Source organism: Megalops cyprinoides, chromosome 1 (assembly GCF_013368585.1).
Source record: "Megalops cyprinoides isolate fMegCyp1 chromosome 1, fMegCyp1.pri, whole genome shotgun sequence".
Lineage (NCBI taxonomy): Eukaryota > Metazoa > Chordata > Actinopteri > Elopiformes > Megalopidae > Megalops > Megalops cyprinoides.
In genome coordinates this window covers 29,934,547-29,956,920 of record NC_050583.1, presented here as the reverse complement: position 1 = coordinate 29,956,920, position 22,374 = coordinate 29,934,547, and the positions used below count along the sequence as shown (strand labels likewise).

The following is a 22,374-nucleotide window of genomic DNA, read 5'->3' as shown; positions in this document are numbered from 1 at the left end:
TTAAGGTAATGGCAAATCCCTTCATTAATTAAGACTGTCAAATTGACTAACTTGAAGCCTTCATACTTTTTTTTTTTTTTTAAGTTGAACCACTTTGTCAGTATTTTAACACAAACCTGTAATCTCTGATATGCATCTACTTCTGCTTGTCATTTGTCATGCAGCCTTTTTGTACCAGAAGCCAAAAAGCATGTGGAAATACAGTATGTTACACACTGATTTAAATACATGGAGGTTCTGTTCCCAAAAGATACTGAAATAACCAGTAACATTAAGTAGGCTGAACAGCTTGTTCTCCTGTAGTCCTCAGGCAAGGTAGTACTAGGGACTGTTTGAAGCAAGTGAAAGGGCTACAGGAGGTCTTAAGATTTCAACGTGTACTGCTTGAAGTGCATGGCACTAGGTTATCCTTTTTATATGAAAAGAGCCAACTTCATTGTTTTAAGTGTTCTGCAACCACTTGATTATGTTTTACTAATTATTTATTACTATGTAATGTTCATTTTTTAGTATTGCTGCTATCATTATTATTCCATACTTTAAAAAGCTGATTATTTGTGAAAGCTGTACACTAATCTCTATTTTATGTATGAATCAAAGTATTTAAAAAGTGCTGCTATTACAGACTAGGTAAAACAATAGAAGACCTTGAAGACAGATGGAGTTAGCAGTGACTGAGGCTAGACCCCGGAGGTCATGTTCCTGTTTGTGAAATATGCAATAAAACCTGACAACTTTATATACTAGTTTCTGTGTTAACATGTCATTTATTTTACATGTATAGACTTGGATAAATGAGTCAACAACTTTTGTAAAGTTTAACAACTCTCTGCGCAAGCTATATTTTAAGACACGTGGGACTTCAAAATCAGACATCTATGTTGACTTTATAGATGCATCAGTGGTGGAACTTGAAACCATGGGCAAAGCCCATGGACTGTGCATAGCACATCTCTGTTGTAATATTAATACATTTCCAGAGAATACAACACAATTTAATCAACAGGATCGTTCCAGCCTGTATTTGTCATTGGTTCTGAGTGGTTTCTTTGTTTATTGAATGCAAAAATCATGTAACTTCCTGTTTCATATATATATACATATACATACATGTACATATATATGAGAAGGTACATTGTAAATAAGATTATGAAATAAATTAAAATTTAAACCACTGAATTATTTTTGTTGTAGATCTTTTTTTCGTACACATTGATCTGTATTTGTAAATTCAGCAACTGGTGTTTTAGACTTCAGTGTCAGAGATAACAATTGTACGCAAACACCCACAGTATATATGTACACATAATGGCTGGTGCGATTAATTCATTAAATTGACCAATTAATGAACTAAAGCTTTCCTTAATTTCCTTCACAACAATCAAGGAAAGAGAAGGTCCTAGTTAAAATGTGCAGGGCAACATACAAGGATGAGTTGAATGTTTTGAAACTTGTTTGGTTTTTAATTGGTTGTGTTCTTGGAAATTTATGTCATGTATTAGTATTAATTTTAAAAATTCATTTTACACCACAGCCCCCTTCAGTAATCTGCACCCTTCTACCCGAACAATAAAAATACATCCCATGATTATTACCAAAGGTACTACTGAATAGTTAACATTTTCATCCATAATTTTTGAGCACCTATAAGGGTAAGTAATTGAAGTGTCTCACATCAGGTTAAAAAGTTAGATATGGTGATAGAGTAGTACTTGTTTGGCTGTGTTCTAAATCCTGTCCTAGCATACTATGTAATATGTTTAGCTCGAATGCTTGACCCTCTATTATGTTCACACATGATAGTAGGAGAGTGTAGTATGCCTCGCAGTACCCAGATGCTGTACTACAATCGCCAGTACTTGAACTTTACAATGACACATACTTGCAAAGTACGCTACATAGTATGCCAGTATGTGATCTGGGACAGAGCCATGAACAGAGGTTTTTTTTTAACTGTTAGCCACAGTTTAACTGACAGTTTTCTGAGTTAACTGAGAAGCATTACACACAGCTTCAGAGTTGGCAGACCAGAGGCAATAAATCATGTATGGCAATTTAAGCACCTTTTACATTAGCTGCCTATCTTAAATGCCTTCTTCCAATAAAGAGATATCATTCCAGTGTGATTCCAAACGGAACCTCACACAACATAGCAAGCTAGGCAGCATTAGCTAGCAAGCACATTCCTGTTGATTGTAATTATGTTAGCCCGCAAAGTTAGCAGCATCAAAATGGTAACGTTGCATTGGAAGTAATGTTAAGGTAATGAGGTTGTTAACTGGCTAGCCAACAGCAATGAGAAAGCTAACAATCCACTTGCCAATGAACAAGATAGGTAATATGTACAATTTTACAGGTAGCTAACTATAACTCTGCATCCCAAATAACTGGGATGGTCTAGCATTAATAATAACTTACAAAAACCAGAGGGACACTGAGTCGCTTATCTTAGCCGAGTCGCAGTGTGTCCTCATTACATAGTTATGAACTAGCTTTAGCAGAGATGATTACTACAGATTGTGAAACTTTCTCTTAGATTATCTAAATGTCTGACTGAGAGAATGTTTGAATCCCCAGCAACCCTCCCACTGAAGTGCAGTAGATCCATATAACCACAGTAACAGGCAGGTATCAAAGCAGGTTATGCTTGAAAGCCTTGAAAGACAAGTTTTCTGAATTATGTGTGTATGTAATACAGGAAGAATATAATTCGGTACTTCAAAAAATCAGAGTTTTTTAACCTTAATTCTGCCATGTAACGTCCTCCACAGAATTCTGAGCACAGACCAAGCTGAATAAGAGAGTAAGACTAAACACATTAAAATGAAGGCAAGCACATCCAAAAGGTGGTACTGGTAGAAAGGTAGGTCATTTCCTGCAACACGGAGGTGGTGAGCCCCCTTGTTTCGCATGACATACTCAGTCCAGAAGACGGCCAGCTTTCTTCCAGGGATGGGCGTGTCTCTGTGCAGCTGAGACAGCTTCCTCATGCTAATCCTGTAGGATGGGTCCTCTGTCACATTTTGCACCGCAGCCCAAATGTCTCGCCTGTTCAACCGGTTCAGGTTCTCCAAGAGAATCGCTGCGCCCTTGACTCGCAGCCGCAGGAGGTTGTCATAGTTGTCTCCGAAAAGCGGGAAACCCACAACGGGGACCCCGTGGTAGATGGCCTCATAGATTCCATTTTCGCCACCGTGTGCGATGAAGGCCTTGGTGTTGGGGTGGCCCAGGAGGTCATTCTGGGGAAGCCAGCTCACTAGCTTTGTGTTGTTTCCCAAGCCTGGGATGGGCGGGCCTGTGTAGCGCCATACCACTCTCTGCGGGAGTTGTGCGAGTCCGGCTGCTATCTCTGTGGCAATGTTTCCAGGTAGGGTGCTAAATATTGATCCCAATGAGAAGATGACCACGCCGCTTTCAGCCTCATCCATGAACTCCTGGAGCTCAGGAGGAAGAGGATTTGCTGGCTGGATGTGGAATCCCCCTATATAAATGGTATTGGGCATGCACGGTCTTACAAACTCCAAAGCAAAGTCAGACTTCATGAGATAAATGTCAGCTTGCTTGTAAAGAGTGTAGATGCTGTCAGCTGACTTCAGGTACCGCTTGCAGAGCTCATTATAGGTAGAATAAATGAAAATATGGTTCAGTAGACGTCCAAAGCTGTACATCAATACGTTCTTTAGGCGTTGCAAAAATGTCATTCTGTCTGTGAGTCTGGAGTTCAGCACAGGGACATATGAAAGTGGAGATGGGGCAATGTGGAAGTGAATGTCTTCAGTGGGCATCCACTTGCCAAAAAGAACAATGGGCAAGTTAAGATAGCGCGCTAACATCAGGCTCCCTGGAAAGAAAGGATCAGCCAGAGCAATGTCAAAATGGGTCTCTTGAAGCTGTCTCACTAAACTGGTGTTATCAAAAATGGTCTCAATGGCAAGTTTGTTATCCTGAGTCAGTCTCCTTACAGACATCAGAAATTCCCAGAATGCTGTGCTGGAGCTGGTCTCCTTCATGAAGGTGTTGTAAAAGATCCATGACAGAACAGTTTCTATCTTCTCCTCCATGGACCTGGCTTGGTTGTCTGACAGCTGGATTGTTATAACTTTGAAATCAGGAGACGTGCTGTCAACATTCAGATCATGGGAGAGTCTGATCACAGTAACTTCATGACCTTTCTTCGTGAGGTCCTTGATCAAAAACTTCATGGTGGACCAATGACTCCCGCCTACAGGCACTGCCAGCACTTTGCCTGCATCCACAACTCCAAAAAGTGTAAATAACACCAAAAAATGGCAAATTGGCAGCAAAATATCAGGTTTTACCATTGCTGATAATGACTAGAGGGTTCAGCAGTTACTCCAAACAGCCCAGCTCGGTCCTCTCCGTCCTGTTTGGTTGCCGCTCCTTTTTGTGTGGCTCAGCTTTTCAGGCAGGAAATGTTTTATAGTCTCGCTCTCCCACGTGGTTCAGGTCTGAACAGTTAAATCAGACATTCTGGTATGACCACAATGAGGACATGCTGTAGATGCAGTGTTGTTTTTTTTTTCTACCCCTGTCCTTAACTGAAACTTGCAGGGCAAGGTCCAGGGGAATACATGTGTACTCTAGGTTTGTCTCGTAATATAGCAGCCGCATTTCACAAGACATTAGTCACTCTGTTCCTTTCTTTACCGTATCAACATTCCTTTGTGACATGACTCACTTTCACACTGGGTCTATTCAAGGGACAGGGGTGTTGACATGATTAATGCTTTTTGGCTTTTAATTTCTTTTTCCATTGATAGACCCACACTGACCTACCCAAGGGAGTAGCCAGTTACATTTCTCTGTTTAATTTCTGTTTTATTCCGCAGTACACAGTGGACACTTTCAGTATTTCATAACACTTAGATAGGTATTTGGCATAGTAACATCTGATTCCAAAACAGATCTGTAATTAATAACTCTGCAAATTTACTGCCAAATGAAAAAAAAAGAGGAGGGCAGATTGATTTAACATGGGGCCTTCCTACACACCACAGAAGTAACCCACAGCAGTGAGCATCAGCTGAGAAAGAGGATGTGCGTTTGCTTCTTAGACTTGACATGTAGACACCAGTTGAATTTTTTTTGTTGCCAAACCATGCTGGGGTATTTATGTGATACTGTTTTGGCAGATGAGAGGCTATAAATCTGGTGTGCAGTTGTTGAAATGCTTCCAAAATTAGACAACCAATTCTTAAAATTTCGCTTAGTAGTTTATGGGAAATAAATTGGGAGCAGGTTTTCTTTTTCCTTGCTCTATTACATACATAGTATGTCTTTTTTAACATGTAATATTTGAATATTTAAAAATATTTTTAATATGTCCTTTTTATAGAATATAGGGTTTTGTACCTCATTTTTAACCAGAGCTGTTTGAGTGCATGCCTGTTGTGATTTAGCTTTTAGTTATACATTCCCAATTTCATTCAAAACATTGTTTTATTTTAGGTTTTGCTTAATGTAAAATCTTACATGCAATTTAGCACATTTCAAGTTGCCATGGATACTGCATGTGCTAAAAGGCATACTACAGCCCCTCCAACTACTAACACTACATGTTAGCTATATGGCATGGACTATCTGTTAGTGGTATGTGTTACACGTCATTTATGTAAATTGAACCGTAGATGGCCCAGACATCACTGCGCTGCATCACTAAATGATGAATATATATGCAGCATATATGTGTTCAGTAACAAGGAACAGAACTGCCTCTCTTTCCAGCTTACCTCACATTATTCCCATGAATATAACTGATTGATTATAGCAATTGAACAGTCTGAACAGCTTGTTCATGGCATGTTCTCTGCATAATGGACATTCATTAAGACTGAGACCGTTCTGAATCACTGCTTTGGTTCTGTTAAATAGACAACATAATGACTGCTGTATACTCAAAATTGACAACCACCAGAGGTGACATTTTCACTTTGAGCGGCCTTTTCTTCATGGCATGGGATTTGCACAGACCTGTTTCAGTCGTCATTGTTAGGAGAACCGTATGAATCACAGATTTTTTTCCTTTTTTACCCGCTACATAACGCTACAGAAGAGGTCACAAGGAAAAACCAGGTATTAGCCTGTTTTGCAGTTGTTTCAGATCTTTTCTTTCAACCCCTGAATGTTTTTAACTGAATGAAGTTAAAATCTCTCTCCATCCCTTTTCTTGCTTACATTACATTTATATGGCAAATGAGCCAACAAAACCTGCCCTTTTGTGTACAGAAGTGCTACTTTATTAATGTCTAAGGTCTTCTTAATGGAAACAATATTTTTGAATGTACTAAATGACAGAATGTAGTAAAATGTCACATTTAAATTATAAATTACAATAAACTACATAATAATACACTATAAGGCTATCATGCACAATAATCCCATCCCACCTAAATTTATGGGCCCAATAAGTTGGAACCCTGAATTTAAATTAACCACCTGCTTATGGCCAGATTTCATGGTGAGAATATCCTTCTATCTATAATTTAAGAACCTAGTAATTTATTGTGTCTTTAATAAGTCTAATAAAAGCGTACATTTAAATGATAGTAAATTGCAAGAAAATTTTCCTTGCACAATGCAATATACAGTCTAACCCAACAACAAATAAGTTTTTTTTAGAAAATAAGCATTAAAGTCAGTGCACTCATAAAGGTATGAAGAATCAATGTGTGACGCAGAGCAGAACTGGAGAGCTTAGGGTTGGTAGGCGATGGCCACAAAGTTGGCTTGATGCCACAGAAAAAAGGAAGCTGTCTGCAGAGCTTTTGAGAAAAGAAAATAAGTTCCACAGCACAAGCAGAAGACTCTGGCCACTAGAGAGAGGGAACAAAAATAAATGTTTTAAGAAGTAAAAAAGAATTCAGCAGAAGCAATACATATTCTCCCCCAGAAGTGAGACTTCTCCAACACGTTAGATTAGCCAAGGTGGGTATAGAGGTTTGGGTGTGCCTTGAGAAACACACAGTAGGTCATTCATTGCCTCCAATCACACCTCATTTCATCTCTTGACATATTGCGTGTGCTGCCTGAATTGCTGATGAAAAGAAATTTGAGAGTATAAAATCAGCATTGGAACAGCACTGTAAGGGAAAAAATCTTCCAATGTTATCTTTGGAAAAGCCCAATTTCAGAGAATTTCAGGAACAATGTGGAGAGACAAGTGTGCAAAGCTTTGCAACTTTAGAATGCTCAAAGAAGAGAGACAAATAGATTTCCTGTAGTTGCAAGACATACTAAACCCACTGGCAACTCAGTGTAAGTAAAAAGTTACACTGAAGCTAAAACAAAGTGAAACTCAAGCAACAGGAGGTGACAATTTTGACACAGTGGCAGCACACAAAAACACAGAAAAACATCACTGCCCAGAGAGGCCATGATCTTGAAGCTGGGCACAGGGACAGCTGTGGGTTAAATTTCAGAAAAGAACTATAACCTTGAGCAGGACAAATATGAAACATTGCCTCAGGAGGATACCAGCAGCAAAATACAACAATACTGCACAGTGCACATGATTCATGAGGGGAAACATCCGGCTCCCAAATGATTCTCTTTCCACCCATCCAACTGTTTGTTCAAAGGAAAGTCCCTCTAAACCGAGCTTCAGACAGGAGTTAAGGTGAAAACCTGGTTCTCCAAAAATACGGTACAGTATTCATTTACAGCTGAGGCCAAGGCACAAATAACGTGTCACATACAGTGGGTATAAAAAGTCCCTACACACCCTTATGAAATTGCGGGTTTTTGAAATGTAAAGACAGAAATAACAGCAATGTAAATGTCAGACTTTTTCCATCTGTAATGTGATCTTCCAACCAACAAGAATTCAGAGAATAAACAAATAGTTAATTATTAGGAATTTTCTTTAACATAAGTTGCTTTTTGTGGAAGAAAAATGTGAGTGTGAATGCTGATGATTCATGAAGAGAGTTAAATGATGACCCTTGCTTTATTTCTTGAAGCTGCATGTAGCCTGTTGCTGACCTGAGAACTATTTTGTGTAACTGAATGTACTGCTGATATTAGCATGGCGCCTCCCAGCTGGGAAGATAGTTAACTACGTATGCTAGCATTATCTATGTCTCTCTGCCTGGAAACAAGGACACCTGCGAACCACAACCAGATCTGAGCAGTTCTATAGAACTAAAACAGGAAGATAAGAAGGAAGTCACATTGTGTATGTGTGTCATAAATCATGTAATAAATCATGTATGCTCCTGAATGAAAACCCTATATAAGAGAATATGTCTAACAATATAGCAGAGTTGACTGCATCACCTGTCTAGCGTGCATGTGTTGACTCTCCCTGAGTAAGACAGGAAAGCTTTGCTGCTCTGAATCAGAACAACTGCTCCACCTGAATTATTTCTTCGACACTTTTTTCTCCAATAATGTACATTTTTGTTTTTGTAACTACTTTATGTTTCTTATGTTTTTGTATTTTCTGTATCAAGAATACTACTGCAATAGTATGGTAAAATACCATAATGGTTTTTGCCAAGCATTTTTTGCTGTTGAGTGATATCCTCTCTTGTATTGTCTTTGGCATCAGTTCAGAAACTGGCACAGGGAGCTTTTCATCAGAGGACATGATACTGTCTCTCAGAATAACAAAATCTTTTCAATTGAAAACAACTGAAAGACATTAACTGCAAAGGGGAACAAAACCAATATAAACAAATTATATTAATTACACAAAGTACTGTAATACTTGGCAAAAAGCCAGTTACGTCTGTAGCTGTTCCTGCCAATCAACTGTCCTCATTTCTCTAAAACAGGAAAAAATATATTTGTTTCATTGTGATGATGTGCCTTGTCAAAATCAAGAAGGAGGAAGACATATTTCTAGGAAAAGCCAAATTTGATAAGATGTGGTGCAATATTCTTTCTGACATTTGAACATTTGAGGATGTAAGGAAAAGCTTAGACAGGTAACAATGTTATGACTGAACACAAGAGTTTCCTTTGCAAACAACTCATGAGGTTGGACAGTCCTGTTTGGATATTAATTGAATGCTAAGGGCAGCTAATGATACAAACTACGGTAGAACCAACAATGGGAAACTATATATCCTGAATTATAGTCTACAGCAGAATCCATGTCAAATGGGATTTTATTACATGTCTTATTGCATGACGTAATCAAGTCTTCATATTGTTGTTGAACTGTCTCTGCTTTCCTTGAAACCCCAACAGCAGGGACTTTGCCAAGAATTAGTGGGAATGTCAGATGAAAACCTTGTTTTTCTTTAGTCAATATTTGGCAAGGCAGGGGTGATACTTGCCCTAGTGATTTGTAGAATCAACATGCTGGATGTGGGTGGCCAGGGGCCAAGTGGAGGAGGGCAAACCTGGGTTAGATGTGAAGCCATCTGAATAAAGCTGTATTGAGAGGAGGCTCCATAGCCCCTGGCTCCATTCACTGCGCATGATCATATCCTTCTGACACACACTTGTCAGCACACTGCAGAAATGTCAGCCTAGCGATGAGGATATCTGCAGAGAGTACAGAAGTACAGAAGAGTGTTTCACAGAGATGGCAATGTAACGATTAACTCCAGCTGCTGGACAGGAGTGGCTAGAGAAGATTGAGCACAGAAGAAATAAATGAGTGGTGAAAATGTCTGTTGTGCAGATTGGTGTTATGTTTCAGTGAATGTTTATGATATAGCTCAGAGCCAGAATCAGAAAAGAATGGACAACCAATTACCAACCAATGAAGGTGCCACCAAGGTTTTATAGTTATAACTTTCCAAGATGCCGTAATGAAGGTGCCACCTCCTCTCTGTTTTACACAGCACAAATGAGATCAAATGTCAATTGTCAAGAGGTATTGATTGGCTCTATATTAATCAAATGTATTCGTTCAAGCATGCGGTACTTTTAACGCTTGATGTGTTGTGTAAATTTCCCAGAAGGTCTCCTTTCTGTTGTCCCAGCTAAGTGGATAATTGAATTCGCTGAATCAAGACTAAATGTATTCACGACCTGTGATCAATATTAACTTGAGCCAGTATTCAATACAGAGCATTGCCTGAGTGTTGTATACACAGTCGGACTAAGCTGTTGGGTACAAACTTGCAGGAAGTACAAGCTCAGCCATCTTTTAATGGGTAAAAGATGTCTAAGGTTTTAATGGCAAACAAAGTGTAAGGAGGTTGCTATTACTGAGTGCTTGCTGACAAGACAGAGAGCCCGAGGGTCCTGTTAAAGACAGCCTGAGGACCCTTTGTAGCTTTTTCCAACCGTTGGATTGCCAAGCCTTCATATTTGTTTTAACTACTATCATATGAGTGCAATGGTGGGATAACATATATTGTAATAAGGACAAAATGCTTCTCTGTTTCATCCCCTCTGTTTCATAATTTTCTTTTCAATGTTGAGAGACATACTGGAAGCCTTCAAATGTATGGTTTGAGAAGCTTACACTGAACTGAAAAAGCACACTGTTGGTGTAGATCTGCTTTTTGATTTTATGTAACTTCAGTTTGAGTAAAGGTGACCCTCATATTTTCTGGAATAACATGCATTTATTAGTCTACTGTACATTAATCAAGAGCATGAATAAATATAGAGACTACTGTATATATGTTCTTGTAATATCTGAGAGGAATACATTTTATATCTTCTAACATTTTTTCAGACATCTATCTTATTATTGCTTTTTAGACCAACACAGCACAGTTGAGTACATTCAGACACCATATGACATCAATTGGCATTTACCATATAACCTCTTTCATGGATTCAATCAAATTTGTGCTGTCCTCGATTTTGAATTCAACAATTTTTTCTATTCCTTCTACAATGTCATGAGTTCTGCAGCTGCTGAAATGAATAAAAACTGCTGTGGATAGTTCACAACAATGTAACACATAGTTAATATCATAATTCAAAGTTACTCAGTGTCAAAGTGCATGCATTTAAATTGAATATGACCCTATGACAGTAATATTGCACTCATAGTAGACAATGTAGCGGCAGTGTGGCATAGTGGTTAAGGAGCAGGACTCGTAACCGAAAGGTTGCCGGTTCAATCCCCGCTGGGACACTGCTGCTGTACCCTTGGGCAAGGTACTTAACCCACAGTTGCCTCAGTAAAATATCCAGCTGTATAAATGGATAACATTGTAAAGAACTGTAACCTATGTAAGTCGCTTTGGATAAAAGCGTCTGCCAAATAAATAAAAATGTAAAATGTAAATGTAAAATGTATTATTTGTCAGCACATTCCCAGCCACTGTCTCCATGCAGCAACTTTATGCTGATTTAGATGAAGCATCCTCAAGATTCTTGACTCTACTTCCCATTGTACATCCTGGATCACAGAGAGACATCTGCCAGAGAAAAACACATTGCCGGACTTGTGTATTTCAACACAACACTAAAGGGAGACGAGACACAGGCAGAGTATGACCCAGGAACCTGTAAATTATGAGATTCAAACTTGTTATGAAATGATAAACAATAGCAACTATGCATGATGATAAAGCTAATATTTTGTTTTCTGTGTAAGAACAACCATGGTCATACTTATTTTTTGTTACCAAATATTGTAATTGCTTTCAATTCCAGTTTATAAATGTGTTACAGTGAGACTAGATGAAAGATCAGGAAAAGTATGAATATATGCAGTGAGAGCTCACTTGCATTATTTCTGAGAGCAGTATTTCCTGATATTTACAGAAATAAAATTTCATACTTTTTGCAGACCTTTTCCAGGCCATATCCACACTTCACACTCCAGTCTGGTGCACTGTTTTGATCCATGCAATGAGATTTGAACAGTTGGCTTTCGAGGTGTACCTTTGAAAAACGGGTTAATTATTGTAAATGAATAATACAAAGCAGAAACGTGCCATATTGTTATAACGGGGCTAGCTAGTCAGGTGGTCAATGCATAAACTTTCATTACTTGTTAGAATTGTTAATGTCTCAGAGCTCAATGGAGAAGCATGAAGTTATAAAAACTTAAAATGACCGCTGATTGCTGTTTACTCTGTGGTCAATGCCTGTACAATGGCAGACAGACAGGTAAATCGTCTTCTGGCAACCTAGCTTGTTGTTATTCACAATGCAACCTACAAGCTAATTTGTGGTATGAATGTAATCATTCAGCACCAATCATTCAGTCTCCTTCCTCTGCTGTTAGCACATCATCCATTATGAACCGAATAAACACAGCAGGGCTGTCTTATAATCCTGTTACTGATATTTTTTTCCAAAGAAAATGATTTCCCTTTTCCAAGGTAATGTTGTACAAAAGATTACACGCAATAACCTCTGAACCAACTGAGACCTTAGAGTTAGTGGGCTCTAAATGACTATTGAGTTAAAAAGCTAGCTTCTTACTTTATTCAGTGTAGTGAGTTAATACAGCTGCGTGAGAGATGGCAAATACAGGATGGCCACATCTGAACACGTCCCACACCATTTCATCAGCAGTCTTCCTTTAGGACCTGCAGTTAAATGAGTGGGTAATGGGTTTAAGTTTGAGGACATAACAATTTAACTCCACTAAGAATGTGTATATGCTTATATTTCAGAGAGGCATGACCAGTCTTAATTCAGATAAGTTCAATGGAATATCTTGTGGTAGAGTGGAAAGCATAACAAACAGAAATGTGACTGAGACACATATTATCTTAATTACACAAGTGGCATTGTCCCAGAAAAGCGTTCTTGTAAGTGTTCAGTCGTGGAAAGCCATAGCATATTGCCAAGGCCAAACAAGTGGACATGTAACTGTTGTGAAACCTCCTGCAGTATTTCATTTTAGTTTTCAATATCACACTTCAAATTTTATATACAATATCTTGGTATTTTCATTATATTTCTCAGTTAATGTCTTATGAGTTCCCACCTTTAAAGGAAATATGCATGTATAATTTCAAGGGCGGACTACAACTGTAGTCTCTAACTTTTGGATTTTTTGGACAGCACCAGTATGTGTATATATACTGGTGCTGTATAGACCCCACTCATGAATATTAAATGAATATCAAAGGTACTATATGGTATGTAGCAACACGAGTTAAGTTTTCATGACCCTAATATTCACGCAAGTGTAGTACATAAGAGGGTTAAGTTGAAGATTAATCTAAGGCCTAAAAAGGTTGCCCAGATAGAGATATTTTTTATGTAAACATTTTTAAAAAGTAAATTCAGGCATATGATATATTGCACAGGTAAACTTACTTTTTTTGTAAGTCAGTCTTTCTAAGAGCATCTTCTAAATGGCAAAATGGAAAATGGAAGTGGAAATAAACCATTAGGCCATGAGCCTGCCATCTTTGCCTCGTCCAAGGCATAACTGTCAATAAGCCAACTGAACAGGGGAAAGGTTAGCTTGTTAACTAGCATTAGCTCGCTGATGTTTCCCCCCTATGTAACAAGCCATAAGAGGTTTTGTTTGGAGTAATTCACTAAAAGGATGTCAGTGGAGGGACTGTCGATAGATGATGGCTAATCTATTGTATATTTTTTTGTTTATGTCTTTATTGCATGTTTGAATGTCTTTTATTCCATACTTACATCATCTAAACAGTGTTACATATAAAACCATACAGGTACATGGTGAATGGTATTGGCCTTATTTAATTTTTGATCCTGTTAGGAACTCTAGGTGGTACCTGGAACACAATGAAGAAAAATAAAAATCAGTGGTTCTGTCAAAAAATAAACCTGCACTCAGCTTTTTCTCCTGTCATATGGATTTCCGTTTGTGGCGGTGATGTGCACATGCTGGAATGGAGAGGGCTTCTCTTCATTATAATTAAACAAAGCAAACAAGTTGCCGTACCCTGCGGAGATACATGTACTTGTGGTGCTGCATCTACTTATGTAGTGAATGTGTCACCCACCCAGGTTTATTATATTGGTCACAGGCTAATTGTCACCCTGTAATTTCTGACAGTTTAATAATATAGTCAAAGCAATGTAGAGTCCAGCTAGACTGATGAAGTGAGGTTTCATTGCTGGAGTACTGTATAATAATAACCCAACATTTCAAAGTCTGTGACTAATTCCTATTGACCTTTCTTGATCACATACTTTATTATTAATATTTTTGATAAGAGGTTTAATTTTTCTGCCAAAAAATTCCATTGCCTCAGGATAATGTTTCATAACTTCACAACGTCCTTAATGATGGAAGTGTGTGTGTGTGTGTATGTGTGTATGTGTGTGTGTGTGTGTATGTGTGTGGGTCTACTTTGTGTATTGGTTCAACTTTGATGTGAAAAGCTAACTAACCATGCTTGCAAGCAAGCCCTTAGAGGCACTTTAGTGGGAACTACCACTGGGAAGTTACTTTCAGACAGATTTAAATTTGTGATTTACTAATCTACAGCTGAAATGACAGAGCAGAAGTCTTAGTCAGACAGAGCAGAAGTCAGAGCAGTCAGTCTTACATGCAGCCTTTTTTCCTTTTAGGGAATGAAAGTTTGGACAATTACAAACAGTAAGTTTGCACAGTTCGGGCTGTAGGTAGATTCAAATGTTTAAGTTGCGTCTAGTTGCTGTTCATAAAAAAAAAAAAAAAAAAAAGGTTTAACAGTAGATGAGAAATGAAAATGTCCAAGTTAACCCATTTATGCAAACTATGACCTTTCATCTTGTGCCTTAACTGGGAGGACCTGGCTAAATGTTTGGTGACATTTCTGTGCAATGGAACATTGCACATTTCTAAGTACAGCTGTGATATTGTTGGAGTTTCTTGTTGGTGATTCACTCAAATGAAAATGTATTAAGACATTGTTCCATCAGTCTTTAATGTAGTCTTGGTTTTTGGAAAGATTCACTAAAAAAAACAGCAAAGTCATACACCCCCATCTCTCACAGACCATCTTAGTGGAGGGCAGATTGGCATTTTAACATAACTCATAAAAAACAATGCTATAGTACATGATCTGATAAGAATTAAGTGATTAATGTTGTGTTGAAATATTTTTCCGCAATGTGTGGGAAACAAACACAATGGTCCTCAGTCTAATATTTCACAGCTACACTAAAGACCAAAATCTTATGCCACAATAAAATCCCTCCATGAGAATGAGAGCTGTCATCAGATCTAAGGGTGCATTGACTGTTGCCCTCTTTGGTAGTTACCAACAATAGCTTGAATACAGTAGGTTACACTAACTCGTGTTTTTCTACACACAGCACAACATTACATTACATTATTACATTAATTTAGCAGACACTCGTATCTAGAGCGACTTCCAGCACAAAAGAAGAGAAGAGTACATTATGGAATTATGAGATGTTTCAAGAACATCATGACATTTGGGGAAGTAAATCTGCCTAAAAAAAATGCACACCTAACTTAAGCCATCTTTGGACCATCCCAAAACGTAGTCCAGATATGGTACTGGTAAATCCTCTCTGTTATTTTGACCCATTTTCTGGCTTTTCTGTTTAATTTCTCTTTTGTGTGCTACTTGTACAGTAGGAGATACTTAGCTTATGGCTGCTCTACAATCAGACAGTGTGAGTCCATGAGCAACATCCTGATCACAGCACTTCTGCTTGTAAAAAACTGATGGTAAAATGTAAACAAACTGTCCATGTACATGGGAATGTGTTGTTTAACTGCCATCACAAAATGTGTTTGTGAATCATATGTCAATATTTCAGCAAGAAAAAAAATATTATCTGTCAGAATTAGCAATGTTTATTTCCTGAAATTATCTTGTGGAGCAATCTTGCATAGTTTCATGACATACTTCCTCTTATATTATCTCGGTTCATGTAAATACAAATCTTCAATACCCAGTCTGAGCGTGCTCCGTAATAGTCTTCCTACTGTAACTGTGTCCAACACTGGCCCCTTGTGGAGTTTTCTAGATATCACAAAAGATTTTAAGATTAAATAACACCCAATTTTCTGATAACACATCAATATCCCAATAAACCATGTGAATGTGAACATGATACTCAATGCTAAGTTTTTCCAGTGAATTTCGGTCTCTAAACATATGTATGCCTCTTTTTTCAAATTAATTATATGACCCATCAACCCTTTTGAGTGCCTTTAACTATCATGAAAACTGCCAACATACAAAGTAACTAATATTTTCCAGAATGTTTTATTTATGGATGTCAACACATTGCAGAATAATATGCGTTATTACCTTCAACATTCGCATCAAGACATTTACATATAACCTTTCAGAAATTGTTTGGAATGACTGGGTGTAGGACCCATATGTAATCAATGTGACTGGATGGAGCTAAGGGTGTATCTGTAGCTCTCTTTGACTATGAATTGACCAAATTTAAAAAAGAATATTACAGACCTATGTTATTGTTTTCTTGTCACTATGAAGCCATTTTCCTTTATGCTGAAAGCTGGAATGTTCCCACCCTGCTAGGCTGTGTGTAAAGAATATGCTGTTAAATGATGAGGACAAGATGCATATTTGAATAAGATGTCTCTTTCACCAAAAAATGCAAGTAATTAATGTCTTGGGCTGCAAAAGAGGTAGCTTTTTACTTCTTCTAAGGGGCTGATTTTCATGGGACCATGGCAACAGCAAATGTCTCACATTTGCAGCTGCCATGAGACCTTGAAAAACAAAAGGGTGTGACAGAGGTGTAACTATGAACTGACCAATCAGGCTATTATTTGACAGCCAATTAAGCTGCACAACAACAGTAGCTAAGATGAAATGAACAATGTTCAAGGCATGTGGTGAAACTTACCGGTGTTCTCTTTATTATAGGAAGAACAGCTCACTGGTGTGTCACTAAATTGTGACACTGATGTAACGTATGTTGCTGTATTGTAGATAAATTAATATGTGATTTATTTTTGATAGCTTAATATTATGCCTTTTTATTTTGTAGGGGTTACAATTATAATTAACAATTATATACTATAGTGGAATAAGTTATCGATGTGATGTGTTGCATAAGAATCAATTTCATATTTTCATCTTTTTGAGACTTTTCTTGTATCAGTGGTACCTGCCATCACATGCTGAATAAACGTGGTTTCTCCTCTGCAAAAACAGTGCAAGCTTGAAAGTACCAGGAGCAGCAATAATGAGACCACATGTCAAAAGGTGCCCCACCTCCAATCCTGATGGTAAACACTGTGAGCTTTAGTATGCAAATGTACGCTGTCAACATTTATCTGCACCAGCATAATTTAGCCTGTTGATATGAGGAAAATCCCTTTTTGTTCTGGGTTTCCTACAGCAGAATGTTGCTAATCAGGCTATCTGCATTATGGTCATGTCCTACTAATTACCAGGAAATGATCACAAAGTACCATTAACTACCACTAATAACATAAAGAGCAATGATATAGAGTACCACAACAAACTACAAAGTACTGAGACCACCATTCCTTGTAGGATTAGGGTAGAATACCCATGAATTTGGCTGCAGGAAGCTCTGCCACTGCCACTTTACGTTTTTCCCCAGAGAGGTCTGGTAGGAGTCAGCCGAGGGCATGAACAAACACCAGTGGGCAGCAATGTACAAAAATATAACAAGGTTTATTTGCATTAGACAAAGTTCATTACCTCTCATTTCTGTACCAGCTGTGTTGAGGGGATGGCAGTAATGGATGCTCACATGCTCTCTTCACAGTGTTTGGGGTATGGTCTTGCTTGTAAGAGAAGTTGGTAGCGATGACCCCTGCCAATGTCGGTCATGTCCATGGACCAGAGCAAACAATTTGTGCATCTGGGATCTCAAAACTATTATCTAGTGGTTAGAGGGGCTTCTAGACTACCAACCTCTGCCACAGTGGCACACCTGAAGTGTGTTCCCCCCATAGACATGCAGGAAGCTTTGCCCAAAAGTGTATTAAAAGACAGGGCAGCTGTTTTTGTTAAGATGACTACACTCAAGCTGCAGTTGCTGGCTATTGAGGCACAGCATAATCCTGTGTTAGGGCTGCCATAGGCTACCCTGTGCATGGAGTGTGCATGTGGTCTTAATCGCTGACCCACAGACACTTGCCATAAACGTATCATGCAGTGGTTGCAATATTCCTCTGTCTGACAAGGCGGTTTTAGAGAAAGGAAAAATCTTGGTCTGAGACCGATAAACTTAGTGGTTGTATGAAGGGCTTCAGCCTCAGAATTTTTTAGGAAGCATGGTCATGATGCTGCAGAGGGACTAGCACTATGGGTGTCCACTGCAAAGAGCTGGACATCATCAACAGTCATCCTGACACATGGGGTGGGATTAGCCACTGCTCCCAGAGTCACCTGAGAAATGCAAACTCCGGTTCCAGTGCTGGCCTCCTCTTATCAGCAATTCTTGCCTACAACCACAGCTGATCTCCTGAAGCAGACTCTGGTTGGAGATTGCCTCCTTCCTCGGGAGTGTAATAAGGAAATTTTAAGCAGCAAGGGCAGCTCAGTGGGGTCTTATTTTTAAATCCAGTTATTTCCTAATCCTCAGAAAAGATAAGGGCTTTCACCATGGCCTAGTTTTACAATTACATTACATTTACATTCTGTCATTTAGCAGATGGTCTTACCCAGAGCAACTTCTAATGTGCAAAAATCACATAAAACAACACTATTGACTCATTATGAGTTAATATTATGGTGTCAAAAGTAATGCAAACATGGTGAGAGACGATCTCAGTTTCTGAAATTGTTAAACTCAGTCATGAAGTCATGAAGAAGACAATGTAGCAAATAACGTTACAATAATGGTTATACTCATGAACACAAAACACAAGTTTTATTAGTTATTTTTATAGAGTGCTCAATACATCCCCTTGATTCACATCTTGCAGACAGAAGACAGAGGGAATCCTAAACTCCTAACCCCATGTCACTGGAAATTTGCCCCTTTGCTTTCATGGACAGGACCAACAAGGTCACTGTTCTTCCATGTGGGATGCGGTGTGGAGTGGAAGGGAGCATGCGCTAGTCTGGTAGGACGATGTGACAGTAAAGGCATATGATAATCTGCTGCATGGTTTACACTCTCAACATCCACAAGGTGGTGCACTGTCTGCTGTTGTGGGCTCTTGCTTATCTAGCCTCAGTGAGCTCTCTGCATTAACAGGACAGCTGAACCAGGCAACAGCCCCTCCAGGATGGGGCCTCTTCTGGGGGAGTGGTGATTTCATCCTGAAGAAGCGAGCCTACTGTAGAACTGATCTGGCAGTACAAGTGGTGACCTCTTTGCTTCGAGTATCAGAACACATTGCCAGTGGAGATACCCCATGGGGAATCCTCCACACCCACTAGGATTAGATGATTTGGCCCATGAATGCTCTGATGTGATCCTACATGTGCTTCCCTGCTGATAATCAATTCCAGGTCTGAGCAGGTCTACTCTAGAAAGCACACACTGCACCTTATCACCCAAAACTGGCCCAAACAAGCCATTTTAACGGTGCAGTACAATTGGGAGCAGCCCAAGGCTGCAGACATCCTTGTTCAGGTTCAAGAGCAACCCAGTCCAGCAGCTCTGTGTGCATGTGTGCCTACCCATTGAATGTCACAGACTCATAAGTAAGGGTTTGCGGCCATCTGTACTACACATTGTACAGCTCCACAGCTTCACCCATTTCCCCAGTGCACAAATGTTAATGGTATCTGTTCATGTCTTGGTGCAAGCTGGAATGCAGTATTCAGAATGCTGTCCTCCTTTTATGGCTCCTGCTTGAAACAAGAAGAGGTGGTATCAGATGCACTGACAGCTCAATGTACAAACTTATAATATTAGTGGAAAATGGATTAATAATGGACATTGATCCATTGATACTTTAATAGCCCAAAGTGATTTCATTTTTGACCCCCTTCACAAGGGTAGGGGTCCAAGTGGTGAAGTTGTCTTGTGCCAGTGAATACAGGCAGGTAGCTAGCCTCAATGAAATCTTTCTGCTCCTTCCACTAGTTAATTAATGAGAAAGAGCTTGTGAAATGTGATTGCCTTCTCACACATTTCACCTTTTGTTTTTGGTACATTTTTCCAATACAGCTGTGTAGTGTATGACTCTTTGTTTCTTTTTTTATCCACAGGTACTCATTACAGTAATCACTCCTGGTAATGCGCTGAATTGACCAAGTAGAAACTCATTGTTTTGCTTTTGGAAGGACACTCTGTCTTAGGTTTTATCAATCCAATCATGATCATTATGAGTGAGAGTGGAAAAGAAATGTCACCTCTGTAATGACAGGATCTCATTAGCAGAGCTCTCATCACTTAATTACTTGCAGCTAAACTCTTTGTCTAATTGTGGATGAGGCATAATAGTTGGATTATATTGAGTTCTCCACCAAAAAGGCTGTACTCCTTTGACTTATTCTCACAGAGGTTTAACATACACACTTCCATAAAAAAGAAATGTGGGGGAAAAACAGAATTCCCTTTCATTCCACATGAAAAGCACTTCAAGGGCTGATTCTGATTCTGTGTCATTAAACAGATTTGTCTTGTATTGTGAGTAAGGCACAAAAATACCCAATTACCATTTTAAAGTATCTCCCATGCACACCTGTTTCCTGTTTGATCAGTCTTAGAACACCTGTTGATCTGCAGAGCCCTCACAGAATGGGTCATTCACATTGTATGTAATCAGCAGTAAAAGTAACTGCTTCTCTCTACCCCAAACTGAAAATCAAAACAGCTGTAATCAGAGATAAGCAGGCATATATTTAAGAGAGCATTCCACAAATATATGGTTTAACTTTAGGCATGTCTTTAGGCATAAGCAGGTGAAATTTTCATTTCTATGTTTTTTTTTCTTGAACATATAAGTTTAATGACAGAATTTACATATGAACAGAACCTTATCCAACAGGAGTATTGAATTCCTTTCAGAGATCTGATACTTCAACATGACTATTTTACTTGGATTTCTAGGCATAATGAAATGTAATAATTTTTATTGTCCAATTATTCATCACCAGCCACTTTTATGAGGCCTGCAATGGTCTGTTCATCACAAATCTTCTTTAATGTTTGAAAGCAAACATCTGTTTTTCCACATGGATTAATTGGGAGTCAACAGATTCCTCTACCAAACAAGGGACCTTTGGATACAACCCCATCATTCACATAAGTATTGTGTAAGCAAATATGTGCCTTTTTTTCAGCAAAACTGGAAAAAAACAGTCCCTGCAGGAATATTGTGTTGTCAGGGTATTTTGGATTTTCTTACAGGATTTTTATAGCGTGACACTTAATACACTTCAATTCTGTGTCCCAACAGAAAATGACATATTATCACATTTATACAACTGTACATACATTTTTGGTACTAAGTAACCGAAAACACATACACTGACAGATGCAGTAGCAAAGTTTATATAGCATCTCTCACACTGGGAGAGTGTACCTACCTAACAAAGTATACTGTTTGTAAAATACCCGCTATCAATAGCTAGCCAATGTCTGACTAACTAGCAAGCTAATATAAATAAGCTGTGCTATTATGGCGCTTAACAGCCAAGTACATATCCATAACATATTATCTAGTCATGAATACACAGTCTAAATAGCTGGCTGCCTAATAACCACAAGGTACGTTGACAATAGTATGAAGTTAGTACGGTGATAAAGTTGTCTCAACTCTCCTGCATTCATCATGTACTGTGAGGCCCTTTCCTACAGTCTCACACTGTAATGTAATGTAATATATGTATTTTATTATCACTTAGCAGACACTGTCATCCAGAGCAAATTACATAGGTTACAGTTTATCCTGGATAACTAGATATTTACTGAGGCAATTGCAGGTTATGTATCTTGCCCAAGGGTACAACAACAGTGCCCCAGTGGGAAATTGAACCAGCAACTGTTTGGTTACAAGCCTGGCTCCCAGCCTGGTATATATACTTTGCCTATACTTTGGCCGGTAACTGAAAAATTGCTATATGTAGGGGATAAGGGGTAGACAAAATAATGGAAACACCAAACAATATATGTATATAAACACAAAACAATACATGAATATTCATTAAATTATAAGACATTGGGCCACTCTTTGCCTTCAAAACCTCTTTTAATGCTGTTATACAAATTTTGGACTGTTTCTAGTGACATACTGGACCATTTTTCCAGAAGAAAAGCATCCTGTCCTTTGAGAGATGAAAGAAGTGGAAGTGCTCTGCACTCTAAGTTCCAGAACCCATAAATGATGCTCAGTGAAGCTCAGTGATGTTTACATCTGGTGATTGGGGAGTCTATGGAAGGTGTTTGACTTCATCTGGGTGTTCATGACACCGCTCCTCAAACTGTTTAGCACTGTGTATGGAGGTGTTATTGTCTTGCAATATGTGATCAGTTTTAGGAAGTAATGTTTGCAACATAGGGTGCACCAGGTTGCCTATGTGGGTTGCCAGTTGAACAACAGAGAGATGGTGAGCCTATCAG

General features: G+C 38.7%; 1 protein-coding gene across 1 annotated transcript; it reads right to left on the bottom strand.

The window, feature by feature from the left end:
* Nucleotides 1-2,726: 2,726 nt before the first annotated feature.
* LOC118779814 (UDP-glucuronosyltransferase 2C1-like) lies at nucleotides 2,727-4,498 on the bottom strand. The gene has a single exon (XM_036532133.1). It carries the CDS (start codon nucleotides 4,320-4,322, stop codon nucleotides 2,727-2,729), a length of 1,596 nt encoding a protein of 531 aa, XP_036388026.1. The 5' UTR covers nucleotides 4,323-4,498.
* Between the last annotated feature and the right edge of the window lie 17,876 nt (nucleotides 4,499-22,374).